Source organism: Populus euphratica, unplaced genomic scaffold (genome assembly GCF_000495115.2).
Source record: "Populus euphratica unplaced genomic scaffold, PopEup_1.0 scaffold359.1, whole genome shotgun sequence".
NCBI classification, from domain to species: Eukaryota; Viridiplantae; Streptophyta; class Magnoliopsida; order Malpighiales; family Salicaceae; genus Populus; species Populus euphratica.
The window spans coordinates 169,869-183,673 of record NW_011500135.1 but is presented as its reverse complement, the minus strand read 5'-3'; the positions used below and the strand labels follow the sequence as shown (position 1 = coordinate 183,673).

Below are 13,805 nucleotides of genomic sequence, written 5' to 3'. Positions count from 1 at the left end.
AGGGTTATCTCTTCTATACCCATATTCATGAGATTAACGGATCAATTTAAATTGATTTATATTTTTTTAATGTTTATTTTTCAAAATCATAACCTAGCATTGTTTTATTGAGCATTTTGCTCTATGTGTTTTTTGTCTACCTTTTACGTTGCCTGTCTTGGTTTTCTAATTATGGTCACGAGTTTAAGTGGTTTGTATAAATTGACTTTAATTTTTTTTAGATTTTTTTTAAAAATTAAATCCTTTTTAATTTTATCTTTTAACATTTAGTTTTTTGGAATTGATCTTCATGCTTTTTCCCATTTTCTTTCCCATTTATTTTTTTTATGGTGTAAAATATCTAAATCTTAGTTACATTTTGATTAAATATTACTTTATTTAATTAGATAAATTCATAAAAAGCAAATCAAAATAAATTATGAAGCTTAATTTTCAATCAATTTAATGTTAAAGGATAAACTCAAAAAAATCAATTAAAAAATGACATAAAAAACTACTTGAGTCAACTGACTACATTGTGAACTAAGTCATGAAACAAAAATAACTTCATATAACATATAACACAAACTGAAGTAAATTATAAAACTTAATTCTCAATCAATCTAATATTAAAAAATAAAATTAAAAAAAAACTAAACTTAAAAAAAAGATAAAAAAAACTCAAGTTAACCAATCTAATTCTCGACTTAAGTTATAAGATTAAGATAACACTCATAGAAAAATAAATAAAAAAATTATAAAATCTAATTCCTAATTAATCATATATTGAATGATTAAATTAAAAACAAATAAAAAGAAGATAAAAAATGATTTGAATCAATTAGGTTATCTTGTCAAACATGGATAAAAAGATTGAGATAATTTTATAGAAAAAAAATAAAAAAAATATAAAACTCAATTCTCAATCAAATTACTATTGAATAATGATATTAAAAAAATTATTTAAAAAAACAAGAAAAATACCTAAATTTACATGGCTAACCTACAAAATTCATGAGTTGAGTTATGAGACCGTAATAATCTCACATAACGCATATCAAAAAATAATTATAAAACTTAATTTTTAATAAATTTAGTACTGAAAAATAAAATTATGAAAAAATATGAATTCAAAAGATTAAAAACTATATAAAAATCAAATTAAAATGAACTAAGTTAATAAAAGACTAACACTAGTGTATTAAAAAGCCCATAGCATACTTCTCAGCCCAGCCCATACTAGCCAAGCACAGCCCATCCCAACCACGTCAAAGTTTTAAACTCCAAACCTAGGGTTTCAGAGCGTGTATCTTTTGTCACTTTGCCCGTTGACAAACAGTTCAGTTTTAGCCGAAAGACAACAAGGACCCTATTCTTGCTATCTACACACTTTATTCTCTACTTCCACTCCGGCGCAACACTCCATGTTCTGTCAAAAAAATCCCTGGAAACAGTGAGAAAAGACACCACTTTTACTTTCCCCGCTCCACTGTATAAACAACCTCAACAACACGCTCGCAGAAGCTGCTGTCGTCTTCTCCTCCTGTTTTCTTTTTCCTCACTCACTTGCTTTCCTTTTCACTCCTCACTTTTTCAATAATCACAACTTTGCCACTGTACATTTCTTCCTTCTTCTCTCTAATTAGGGATTTTAATCACTGTGATCGCGTGCGAGATAGAGAGTAGTAGTGTTATGGTGATGGCGGAAAATGAGAGTGGAGATGATCAAAATAGTAGTGCGGTCGGACCGAAGTCGCCGTGGAAGTCTCCGGTGGTCGCTGATGCTCCGGTGATGGGCGCCGCCGAGTTTTGGCCTGCTCTTTCTGATGCTCAACAACAACAGCAACAACATCGGTCGAAGCTGACTGATTCTGCTTCTAAGACGCCGCCGCAGCTGCCATTGATGGTTGCTGGCGGTGGTGATAAGGCTGCGCCACCGGCAGCTTCACCTCGGGTATTATTAGTTTTTTTCTCCTGTTAAATAAATGAAGAAATTTAATGTGAAATTAATTTTTTTAGGGAAAGAAATAAAGTTTCAAAAGGAAGCTTATTAAAAATGTTTCTTTCTTTCTTTCTTTTTTTTGCTAGTAAAATTGAAGTTATAGGTATGTGCTGAAATGCTTTTGAGCTTGTTGTGGATTGAAAAGAAAAATAAAAATAAAAATAACGAAGCTTTTAAATTCATGTAAGATATTTGTGTTAATATTACAGATTAATAGTGAAGATTTGGCTTTAAATTATTAAGGGAAGTTAAGCTTTGAGTAAAAAAAGCTTAGGATAAGAGAATTTGATGATATGATAATAGTTAATGATAATGAAATTTGTAGGTTAAGAAGAAGTGTGAACTTGACGACTACTAGTAGTTTGAACAAAGATAAAGAAATGTTTTTTGTTTTGGTGTCAGGGATTCTAATGGGATATTTTTGTATAGGAGTGAGAGATTTGATCAATTAGTGGAAAGCCATGGCGAGTCATTGATTTTTAGTATTTTTATTTGGCGCCACTTCTGTCCAGAAATAAATCTATAGTATCATGCTTCAGAAGGACATAAATCTAACATTAGCAATGGAAATGTTGCAGGAAAATTTTTTATATAAATGTATGCTATCTCTATATTTAAACAATACTAGAGCATTGAGCACGGGCTATTGATGATTACTTCACAAAATAGTATCCTCCATGCAGTCATTGTGGAGGTTTCTTTTTGGTGTATAGTAATATGATTTGATGAAAAAGAGGGCTCTGATTTTTCATTTTGCATTTTTTACCACCATTTTCCAATTCATTTCTTTGTTAAAGATGAACATGCGTGTACTTGCTGAAATAGGAAATGATTTGCTGGAATTTAAAAAAATTGACTAACTTATTTCTTGAGAGACACAAATGCTGGAAACAAGCTTTTCCTTCACACCTGAAAGAAAAATGGAGAACTATAAAAAGTTTTGTTTTGCAGAAATTGGATTAAAAAACCAGGCTTCTTGAGAAAACAATTCAGTAACCCATTTCCGTTTCTTCGAAACTTTCTGAAAATCTGAAAAGTTTTGCAGGTATAAACACGATCTAAATCATGTCAAATTCTGTTTTATGTTTGATGTTGTGGCATAACTTATTGGAAAGTTACCATGATTCATTTGTTTTTTGGTTGTAAGATGCATTTTGTCTGGTTATGATGTAATTAATAGAGCTAGAGTTCCATAAACCTAATATATACGCAGATATCTTTATGATGCTGAAAGGCCCATTACAGGGTATCTGATGGTCCTGTGAAAACTTGTTTTGCTTGCAAAAGCATACTTAAAAAGCTGGTTGTTATCTGGGATAAAAAATAGGAATGCAACAAGTTTTATGGTTATTACCAACATGGAGTTTCAAAGATGAATTCTTTACCTTCCTGCAGCTTGTTTGCCAAGTTTACTTTTTTCCACTCTTATACCAGCTGTTTTCTTTCTGATGGGCAAATTGCTTAGTGAACTTAATTGGATTGTGGAACATCATTTTCCCTTTTTATGGTTTGCCCAGGGATCAGCTGGGCAGCATAAATCACATGGATCTGGATATACAAATACATCAAATAAACATGCATCGTCAAGACATAAAAAATCAGGATCTAAGCGCAATCCTAATGGGGCACCTCCTTTCTCCATGCCATTCCCTTACCAACAACCAGCCATGTCACCAGTTTTCCCAGCTATGGCACCTCCCCCACACTTTTCTGTTTCTGGCTATCCATATCAACCTGGCCCTGCATCTTTTCCCACAGTTGAAACTCATTTGATAAAGTCTGGATCAGAGACGGGACCCCCTATGCAACCTTTCGCTCCATCTATAAATGTCCAGCCTCCACCCAGAGGGGATCCCAATGCTTATGCTGTTAACTTTCCAAATCGAAGACCTAACATGCAAGACTCTGGTGGCCATTTGAATCCAACATGGCATCATCAACGGGCATTTGGGTCCAGAGATAACATCCCGCTGCAACAGGTTATGGGACCAAGGCCATTGGTAAGGCCACCTTTTTTGGCCGCACCTCCAGGGTACATGATTGGTCCAACATTCCCTGGTAATTATTTTATTTTGATGCCAAGTGCTTTTACTCAAGATATCAGTGCTAGTTGCTCTTTTTTCTTTTTTTGCACAATGACATTCACCTACATTTATGTAATATATGCTTTTCTGCTCATAGAGGATGTAACCTGTTTCTTGTACAGCTCCTGGTTTTCCCTATGGTTTTTGAAATCCTTTTCTGTCAAATTAAGTGCTGTTCAATATGACCTCTTCATGTTGTACAGGACCACCACCTATATGCTACGTATCAGTTGCACCTCCAGGCTCTCTTAGGGGACCTCAACCTTCCTGTTTTGTTCCATATCCAATTAATTCAGGGGCTTCTGTGCTTCCCCAAGAGACAATAGCTTTGAGGGCTAGCATTGCAGGACAAATAGAGTATTATTTCAGGTAAGGAATGTTAAAAAGTTACTCCCTTCTGTATTATCTCTTTCCACACATAATGGGTTGAAAATTGCCACAAATGACTGTGAGGCTGAAAATCACCATCATCCTTAAGATGCTGTTATCATGATTCTTCAGCATCATTAAATTTGACCTTTTGTATACACATTTATAAAGGAAAAGGGATCTACTTGCTAAGCCTAAATTGGACTATCAAAGATATGATTGTTCGGATGGTATTCATAAGTCCAACTTACGACAAGTTACTTCGAGTATCGTGGCCTTTTTATGGCTAAATAATTGTTATCATTAGTGTTGGATGGCAGTGTTGTCTGTACATCCATACACTTATAACCAGAGCAATAGCAACCAAGCCTTTTAATGAAAACCCCAAAATATGGCTTTGAAACTTTTTATAGTGAACTGACTGCAAAAGGTTGGTCAATGGCTCAATTATGTGGTAACTGTTTTACATCTTTATGACAGCGATGAAAATCTCAAGAATGACCATTATCTAATATCCTTAATGGATGATCAAGGATGGGTTCCGGTATCCACGATTGCTGAATTTAAAAGGGTATGTTTTTGAATGCTATTTGGTATTCATACATGTAGCGCTGTGTGTGATCTTATTCTATTTAAAGTTTTTTTAGGTGTCTGTTATTTCATTCAATATTGCATGTAAAGTTGTTATGCTATATTACTCAATATATATCCACTTCCTTTATATCTTGAGTTGAAGAATTTATTGGAGTAATGCATGTGATATTTTGTATCTCAGGTTAAGAAAATGACTGTGGACATATCTTTTATCCTTGATGCGCTGAAGTGTTCTGGCTCTATAGAAGTGAAGGTCTGATTTCTCCTCACCAACTGACTTTTTGCTTCTTAATGTGGGTGCATCGTGGCTGGGATGGATCTGAAATTTTGTGATGGGATTCTAGTCTATCAATCAATAATGTGTTCTGATAAATGGATATTTTCTTCCCTATTAATTTTTGATTGACATATCAGACAAAAAAAGTTGTCTAAATTGTTGAAACAATGGATCTCTTTGGATGGTCCAATGTTCTGACTTTATGATTAATCAATCTGACCTCCATGGCCTTCTAAAAGTTCATCACTGTTTTCCTGAGATGTGGTTTTAGCCAGTTTGAAATGTAGCTGAAATTGTTTCCTAGTTGTGTCAGTTTCAGCCAATTTTGTGATGGAATATTGGCAAATGTTCTGCAATCTGTTTATGTGAATGAGAACATGTTGGGGGGTATTTCTTTAAATATAGTTTAGCATTGAGTGGAGCCCACATTGATAGCCTGGAACTTGGGAGCCTAAGGTGCTTGAGTCTGTTAGTAAATGAACAAGTTTCAAGTGCTTAATGTTATAGCCATCTATAATACAACATTGTAACTGGAATTGTTGGATAGACTGACAACTTATGGTTCTTCTTTCACTCTTTATTTCTTTGTTCTAATTGTCTTCCCATTTGTTGTTGGTATTGTATCAATAGGGTGACAAGGTTCGGAAACGAGATAATTGGTCAAAGTGGATTCCAGCATCTTCTCAGCAGGCAGTGTCACTGAAAGCTCAGGCTTCTGAGGGCCAAGCTGGAGAGAATGCTGAGGAAGATGACACAATCAGTGTCTCCAAAGGAAGTGCTGGATTTGCCAAAACATTAATGCTTGATGAAGAGCTGGAGCTTGGGCAGAAAACACTCAAGAATGATGAATGTTCTCCAGTTAGAAGGTACTGCATGGTCTTCTATTTGTTTAGTTCTCTCAATATTTGGTTTTATTTCACTAGTCTCTCGCTAAGTTTGATTTTATGTGTTGACTAGTTACTGATCTCTATACAAGATATTCTTTATGACATTTAAAAGTCGTCAGGCTACTTTCACATGCATATATTTGATTTCAGACAACCTTGTGGATTTCTATTTGGACTCCAGAAAAAAATCTAGGTCATGTTTACTTGTGCAAAAGTTTTCAGATTTCTCTTTTTTTTCCCTAGAAAATAGAAAGTTGTGGATGACATGTTACTAGTTACTGTTTTCTTGGAAACAGTGTTCTATTTTCCCAATTTTCTTAGTAAACTGGAAACTGCTACGTGCTGTTTCCCTAATTTTCAACTTCAGAAAACAAGGGCCATGTTTGGCTCACCAATTATTCAATCTCCATAACTTTTTATTTTAGAAACAATCCAAATGCGGCCCTTGTTCTATATTTTAGAAAATTATTTGTTGGTAAACAAGTTTTCTTGAGAGATGATTATAGAAAGATGAAAAACAGAGTAGAGAATTGAAAAATTGATTTCTAAAAGCAAACACAGCTTTATCCTTGCCATTTCTGTTGCTGTTTACTTGACATGCAGTTGGGATCCATTAGTTTACTCCTAGAAAGTTTCTTCATGCAGACATGATTGATGGGGTTCTACATGGTTTCCCCACCTGGTGTCTAGTCATTTAGCTAATTTGTCTGAAATGGTTTTGAAATTTAGTTACTAATAATTGAGAACGAGGACAACCATTTGTGAAGTTAATATATAAGTTTTCAAAACCAGTTGCCAGTTATGTATAGGTAGGATATGGGTCAGGGGCTTGCTATGATGCTCTTAAATTTGCTTATTTTTTTCACGATGTTCAAAACAATTTATTTACAGAGTCGAAAACAGAGAAGAAGAAGTAAGAGGGAAGAGCTGAGATTGCTAAAGATGTGATGAAAATTTTGGTGAATGTGTTGATCAAGTCCAGGAACTGACATTAACAACAGAAAGTAGGAACTGTGAGGAAATTGTCCGCTTGGGATTGCAGTGGTAAGTAACTGCTTGGGTTTCCTGCTTAAAACTTGTTTCTGGGTATGCCTTCTCAACTAGCATATCTTGTGGATTGTCACATATATATGCATTGTTTGATATTAAACTTATCTTTCAGTAGGATAGAAAAGAAAGCTACTGAATGAGATTTTATAATATATGTAAACAAATTTGATATGAAAATTAACTTGATTCAATGCAAAAGTTCCGATGAAAATTTGGGGAACCAAATAAAAGCCCCACAGTCACAACTTAAACACCAACGACTCCATTCCAACTAAATTTTGAAGATATTAATTAACTAGGGACCTGTTAGTGCCTTGTATCCATGGGATGAGAGGCACGAAGCTGGTCATTATATCCCTTTGATGGTTACACTGGGGGGTCTTGACCCGTGAGATCCTTAACACCTTCTGCTATCTTTTTTGCTGCTTCCTTAGGTTCATTAACGATGCATCGGCACACCCAGAAAAGAAGTGTGGAAACCAGGATTATAGCAACTGAGATTAAGATACCAAACATCACGTCCATCTTTGCTGTTCAGTCTTCAAGCTGGAGTTTCTGCTTGCGAAGTATCAAAAAAAGAAAAAAAAGGAGCTTGTTAGCTAAATAGATGGTAGAAAAAAGAGAAAACACTTGACAAAAACAAAGCTGTGTTTCTTTCATGAATAAAGATTTAAGAGTTAAAAGAAGAAGAACTACAAGCTAGATGAGCTGAGCTGAAATATTGGCAGCCAAAAGAGCAGACAAAATCTACCTTTAACAATCCTGTAGATGATTTAGACTTCATCAACAATGTAAAATGTTTTCAAGAGAGTCCAACCTTCAAAGCTATATTTATACTTAACCAGGTTCATAGACCGGTATTATAGGGGAAATAAATTAATGAATAATAAATGCATTTATATAAAAAATTTTAATACAGGAAAGATTTACAAAGTAATATAAGAGATTTTCCTTTTAATAAGAATATAACAGGAAATTAAATCTTTTTAAATATGAAAATTATTTTAGCTTTACATTTTCCATTTTGTACAGGGAAGGTTATTTTGTTTCCTTATATAAAAAAAACTACAGAACAAAATTTGTCATGATGCATTTAAGCAAATTTCATCTGAAAATTACTTTGATTTAATGCTGTATCAACAGGTTTAAATTACAATCATTTTACTTGCATGATCACCCATTAATGGGAAAATTGCCTAAAATACAAGCTTGTTGCGATGGGAAAGTTAGCAGCACGTGTTTTTATGGTTTGGATGCAGGGAAAATATGGTTTTTGTATAGTATATTGGGGGAATCAGTGGCACCTCTTAGGGCCGCTGACTACCGAGATTTTGTTTTTATTCCTTTTCTGAAGTTCTGGAGCTCCCGGGTACAGCATCCTTTGTGTTTTTGGCTGCAGTTTAGTGTTTGGTTGGAAATATGATTGTGATTATTTTTTAAATAGTTTTTTTGTGTAAAAATATATATTAATGATATTTTTTTATTTTTTTAAAATTAGTTTTGATATTAATACATCAAAATAGTTTGAAAATATTAAAAATATATTAATTTGAAGTTAATAAAAAAATAATAAAAATTTAATTTTTTTTAAAAATATTTCTGAAACATATAAACAAATAAATTGCTCGTGCTTTTTCTCTCTATTGCTTTGTCCCATCCCCCCAATGCTGTTACCTGTTACATGAAGGAAAACTAAAAAAAATCATTAGATTTTTATTTTTTTTTAACTTTCTTTTGTACTCTGATGATGGTTTCGAATGAGTCATATTATGCCATTAGTTTTGAAAAAAGGGAACCAGCACTACACGTTTTTGTTTTTCACTGCGACAATTATAGGTTTAAAACCCAAGGAAGGAGGTGACCTGGGGTGAGGCCCGGGTGCAGGGTTGATTTGCCAGGCTAATTCGGGTTTTAAACAATGATTTTTCACATGTTGGCTGCTATCAACGCTGCTATTTTTGCAACCTTCAATGTGAAGAAACCATGGGAAGATATTGGGAAGCAAAGATTGGAGGAGGATGTTCCTTTGCATAGAAAAGGCAAGAAGGATAGAAATAAGGGTGGAGGAAGGATGGATGACCCAACAAATTACGTAGTTAACAAGGATCTAACACGGGCACCTCAAACCTCTAGTACAAAAAATCTCTTCTCGGCATGCTATACATTCCATTACCTAATTTAGTATACCACTATGATTAAGGAGGACGATTTTATTTCATTAGAGTGTTTCTAAATCTCAGACATCCATTTACCTAATTTGAGAATAAGAATTCAAGGCTTGTAAGAAAACCCAAATTGTATATTTGAATGAACAACATATTTCACTCATTTCTTATGTTTTTATACAACCGAAGACCACCTAAAAGAAAAGAGAGAGAGAGAGAGAAAGAAAGGACATCCAACCATTCTATGTCACTGGTTTTAGAGTTCACACTTGACAACATCTATAAGAAAACAACACATGCAAGAGAACTAAAAACAGGATATTCATTCTCTTATTGTATTAGCCAACACACGCATCTCCATAGACTAAAACACGCCTGCAACAACAAGGAGCATACCATATTGGTAGAGCAGAATTAAAAGCAATACCCGCGAACCACCAGGACAACCCAGAATTCATAAGGAAATTCCCAGATTGCAACACCCACATCAATGGAAGAAACATCAAGGCAAGAGGCAAACAATAAAAAAGAGAAGCAAGACATCCGTAATTTAAGGACAAACTGATAATAATAAAATAAAAAATAAATTAATAATATGCCTAGTTGAGAATAAATTAAATTTTGTATGAATAACACACGTAAACAAGCATGATGAATTTCATAAAGAAATCAATCAGGAAATCCAAAAAGGAAGCAAAATGAAAACTTAGAATAAATGCTCATTTTAGTGTACAAATGTATATCTTACTCGATAGTACAATTAAAATAAACTCACACACTTCACTCTGTAAACATTAAATGATTGATGATAAAATTTAAGATAGATGATTAGAAGAATTCACCTAGGTTAAAATATTAAAATCTAGAATTTTACATGAACTGGTTAACCGCTTATCATTAGTGATGAACACATAAGAATTCTGTAGAAGCTGGTTGACTGGTTAGCTTAACCAATCTAAATCGATTGATTGTTTAAGCTGTCAGAGGAACAATAACAGTTATATAATAGAATACTTTGTCTTGAGGAATCCATTCATATGTGGCCTTTGAGAAAGCTTAGAATGATAAAATTATTAAGACTCTTGATGACATAAATAAAAGTGTTCAACATTTGAGTCTTAGTGATAAGATCCCTATAGAGGCAAAGAATCATTATATCCGTTGGTGTAAGATTTAGACCCCGTCGGTAATTTTTTTATCAACTAAATCACTAATGGAAAGTGTCTGTTAGCATGTTTTTTGTCTGTAATACAACATTTTACTGCTAACTCTGTCAATAAAAAAAAATATTGTTGATGGTTTTACAAACAGAAAATACATGCCAAAAAAATTCTCGCTGAAAATATACTGACGACTTTATTCTATCGGTGATAATGGTATATCCAGTAAATACTTTTCAACTCTTGATAAAATACCAACAGACTCTCTCTATCTGCAATGTTGTCGATGAGTGTGGCATTTTCACCACTCTTTGTAAAATGCCAACGGATTGTATCCGTTTGTAAATTCATCGGTGAGTGTGGCATTTCGCTCTCTGTAAAATGCTAGCTGATACATTCCGTCTGTAAATTCATCGGTGTGTATTTTTATTTTTTTTAAAAAATTATTTAGAATAAATAATATAAAATTAAAAAATAAATAGTAAAAAAACCAATTATGCAAATAAAATTTTATTAAACATAAAAAATAAAAAAATTAAATTAAATAATAATCATTACAAATTGAATGTGTTTTCAAAAAAATATTAAATTAGCATAATGACAGAGCTGGAGGAGGAGGAGGCTGATTGTTTCCGGAATCATAAAACTAAAAAGAGGACACACGGGTAACATCACTCTATAATGTCAAGTTCATAACCATTTGACGAAGTTGTTCATAATTCACCAAGAGTTGCTCGTATTTCTCGGTGAGATGAGCCTTCTATTGTTCATAATTCGTTGATAGTTGATTAGTACTTAAAGTGTATTTTTATCAAGGTTTTATATCAACATTTTGCATTTGAAGTATCAATAACTCCTTAACTAAAGTATGTTTTATACTAACATATCTAATAATATAAGATACCTTTAATTTATGGTAAATGTTCATTTTAAATGTAGGTCTATCACATAAATGAAAGGATTGACTGATGAGTTTAAGAACTGAAATTGAAAGGACAAAGAGATGGCTAAACTTAGAAAAGAGATGTTGGTGCAGTCCAAACTGGAACACTGTTTGGTAATTGGGTCATAGCTGCAGCTGTAGATCTTGGATTTCGGTCTACTTTATAAAGATGGAAAGGTAAGACATAGGCCTACAACCTTCATATGGAGCTTAATAAGGCCCTTTCAAAGATTTAATAAGGCCATTTTTAAGTTTAAATTGTAGTAATAATGAAGAAGTCTGAATCTGTCTTGTCCTGCAGCCCAAACACTGCTCAGTGTTTGGCCTATATCTAGAGTTCTAGAAGTCTGAATAACTTTCATTTTTTTTCCTGGAAAGCTGAGATAATTTTCTATAACTTTTATGTTTTTAAATGGTTTTAATTTTAATGTCATCAATGATGTTTTGGGTAGACAAGAGAAGATAAAGATTGTCACCAAGTCAAGAGTTGGTCACCCACTCATCAATTAGTTATCAAATCAATAGTTCTCAATTTTAACTTTGTTGTTAACATAAATTATAATCATGAATGCCTAACGAGATTTACAAGAATTAACATTAATCGAATAAGATAACTAATATAATCATGTTAAAAATTTATAATTTGATTGGAACCTTCTTTGTGTGTGGTTTCCAATTGAATAATAAGAGTTTATACTATACATGTTTGACATACCATTTGTGGATCCTCTAACCTTGACATTTGTTGTTATCATTGTTTAATCCTTACGTTAATCTTCCATCTCAAAGTTCTTATCAACTTCTTCTTCTTCTTATTCTACTACTACTACTACTACTACTACTACTAATATTATTATTATTATTATTATTATTATTATTAGTATTATTAATATTCTTATTACTATTAATATTAGTGTTACTACTATTATTGTTGTTGTTGTATTTATTTATAATTTGTACAATTAACCTCCCTGTAGTTCGACCCTAGTCTTGCTGAGTTATTTATTACTTCGACACTCTTGCAATTGGGAGAAGACATCAATCTTTTGTTCATGTCAATAGTTGCTCATATTTCTCGGTGAGATGAGTCGTGTGTTGATGCAAGGCCATAAATTCCTTAGATTGGGTGCTCGATACCAATAAGAATATCTGACACAACCAAAAGATTGATTTATTATCCTAAGTGCAGGAGTATTGAAGTAATAAATAACTAGACAAGACTAGGATTGACCATAGGGAAGTTAATTGTATAAATTATAAACAACAACAACAACAATAATAAAGAAGTTGATGAGAACTTTAAGATGAAAGATCAATGTGAGGATTAAACAATGATAAAAATAAATTAAAGATTAGAGGATCCACTAATGGTACTTCAAACAAGTATAGTAGAAGCTCTTATTATTCAACTGAAAACCACAAACAAAGGAGGTTCCAATCGGATTATAAATTATCAACATGATTACATTAGTTATCTTATTTAAATAATGCTAATATTTGTAAATGTTGTCAGGCATCCATGATTATAACTTATATTAACAACAAATCATGTTTTTTTCATAGCACAAGTGTCAGATATACCATATGGTTTAGGCTATAAAAGTGTCGAGTATTTGTTGTACTAAGGGTTATACAACATAAATCGACATTAAAAATTTAACAAGCAAAGTATTAAAAGTGAACAAGATAAAAAATATAAAATATGTTAGTATCAAACATTAAAATCCATATTGAGTTTACACTATACTTATTTTTATACCATTAGTGTAACATTTTCACCTTAACATAATAAACTAAACTAAACATAATAAAAAAGAAAAACATAAATAAATAAAATAAGAACATAAATAAGATAAAAGTTAACTAAGTAAAGGAAAAGAAATGAGAAGCATAAACAAGAGATTAATAGAAGCAAAACTTAAGCATTACAATAAAGAGAGAGCAAGAGTATGATCTTGATCTAAAAATCAAGATGCCTAAATACATGGCATATGCCTCCTTTTATAGGCCAAAATTGGAAACTAATGATTTGTGACTTCTAGAACTCGAGATATGGGCTAAACACTGAATAGTATTTAGGCTATAGGATATATTCAGACTTCTACGTTATTGCTAAGATTTGGACTTCTAAACAGTAGAATTGAGTCTTGCCTTCCCATGAAAATTTTAGGCCTATATCTTAGCTTTCTATTCATATAACGCAAACCTAAATTCAAGTTTTACAGCTCTAGTTATGATCCAATTACTGAACAATGTTCCAGTTTGGACTAAACCAGCATCTCTTTTCTAAGCTTC

At 32.7% G+C, this 13,805-nt stretch overlaps 1 protein-coding gene across 4 annotated transcripts in view; it reads left to right on the top strand.

Moving 5' to 3' along the window:
• The first annotated feature begins 1,314 nt into the window (after positions 1-1,314).
• Positions 1,315-13,805, top strand: part of LOC105110481 (la-related protein 1A-like) — a 25,726-nt gene continuing 13,235 nt past the window's right edge. Inside the window, exons 1-8 of one of the 4 annotated variants that reach the window (XR_839486.1) lie at positions 1,315-1,933; positions 3,499-4,039; positions 4,269-4,434; positions 4,915-5,005; positions 5,210-5,281; positions 5,936-6,171; positions 7,084-7,236; positions 8,386-8,646. Coding sequence is in view for 2 of the 4 variants with exons in the window: in XM_011005545.1 (XP_011003847.1) it covers positions 1,673-1,933; positions 3,499-4,039; positions 4,269-4,434; positions 4,915-5,005; positions 5,210-5,281; positions 5,936-6,171; positions 7,084-7,123 (1,407 nt within the window). In the remaining 2 variants the exon portion in view is untranslated. Of the gene's footprint in view, positions 1,934-3,498; positions 4,040-4,268; positions 4,435-4,914; positions 5,006-5,209; positions 5,282-5,935; positions 6,172-7,083; positions 7,448-7,676; positions 8,108-8,385; positions 8,647-11,526; positions 11,540-13,805 lie in introns of those variants that run through there. The other 3 variants (XR_839485.1, XM_011005546.1, XM_011005545.1) reach the window with 3 other exon arrangements.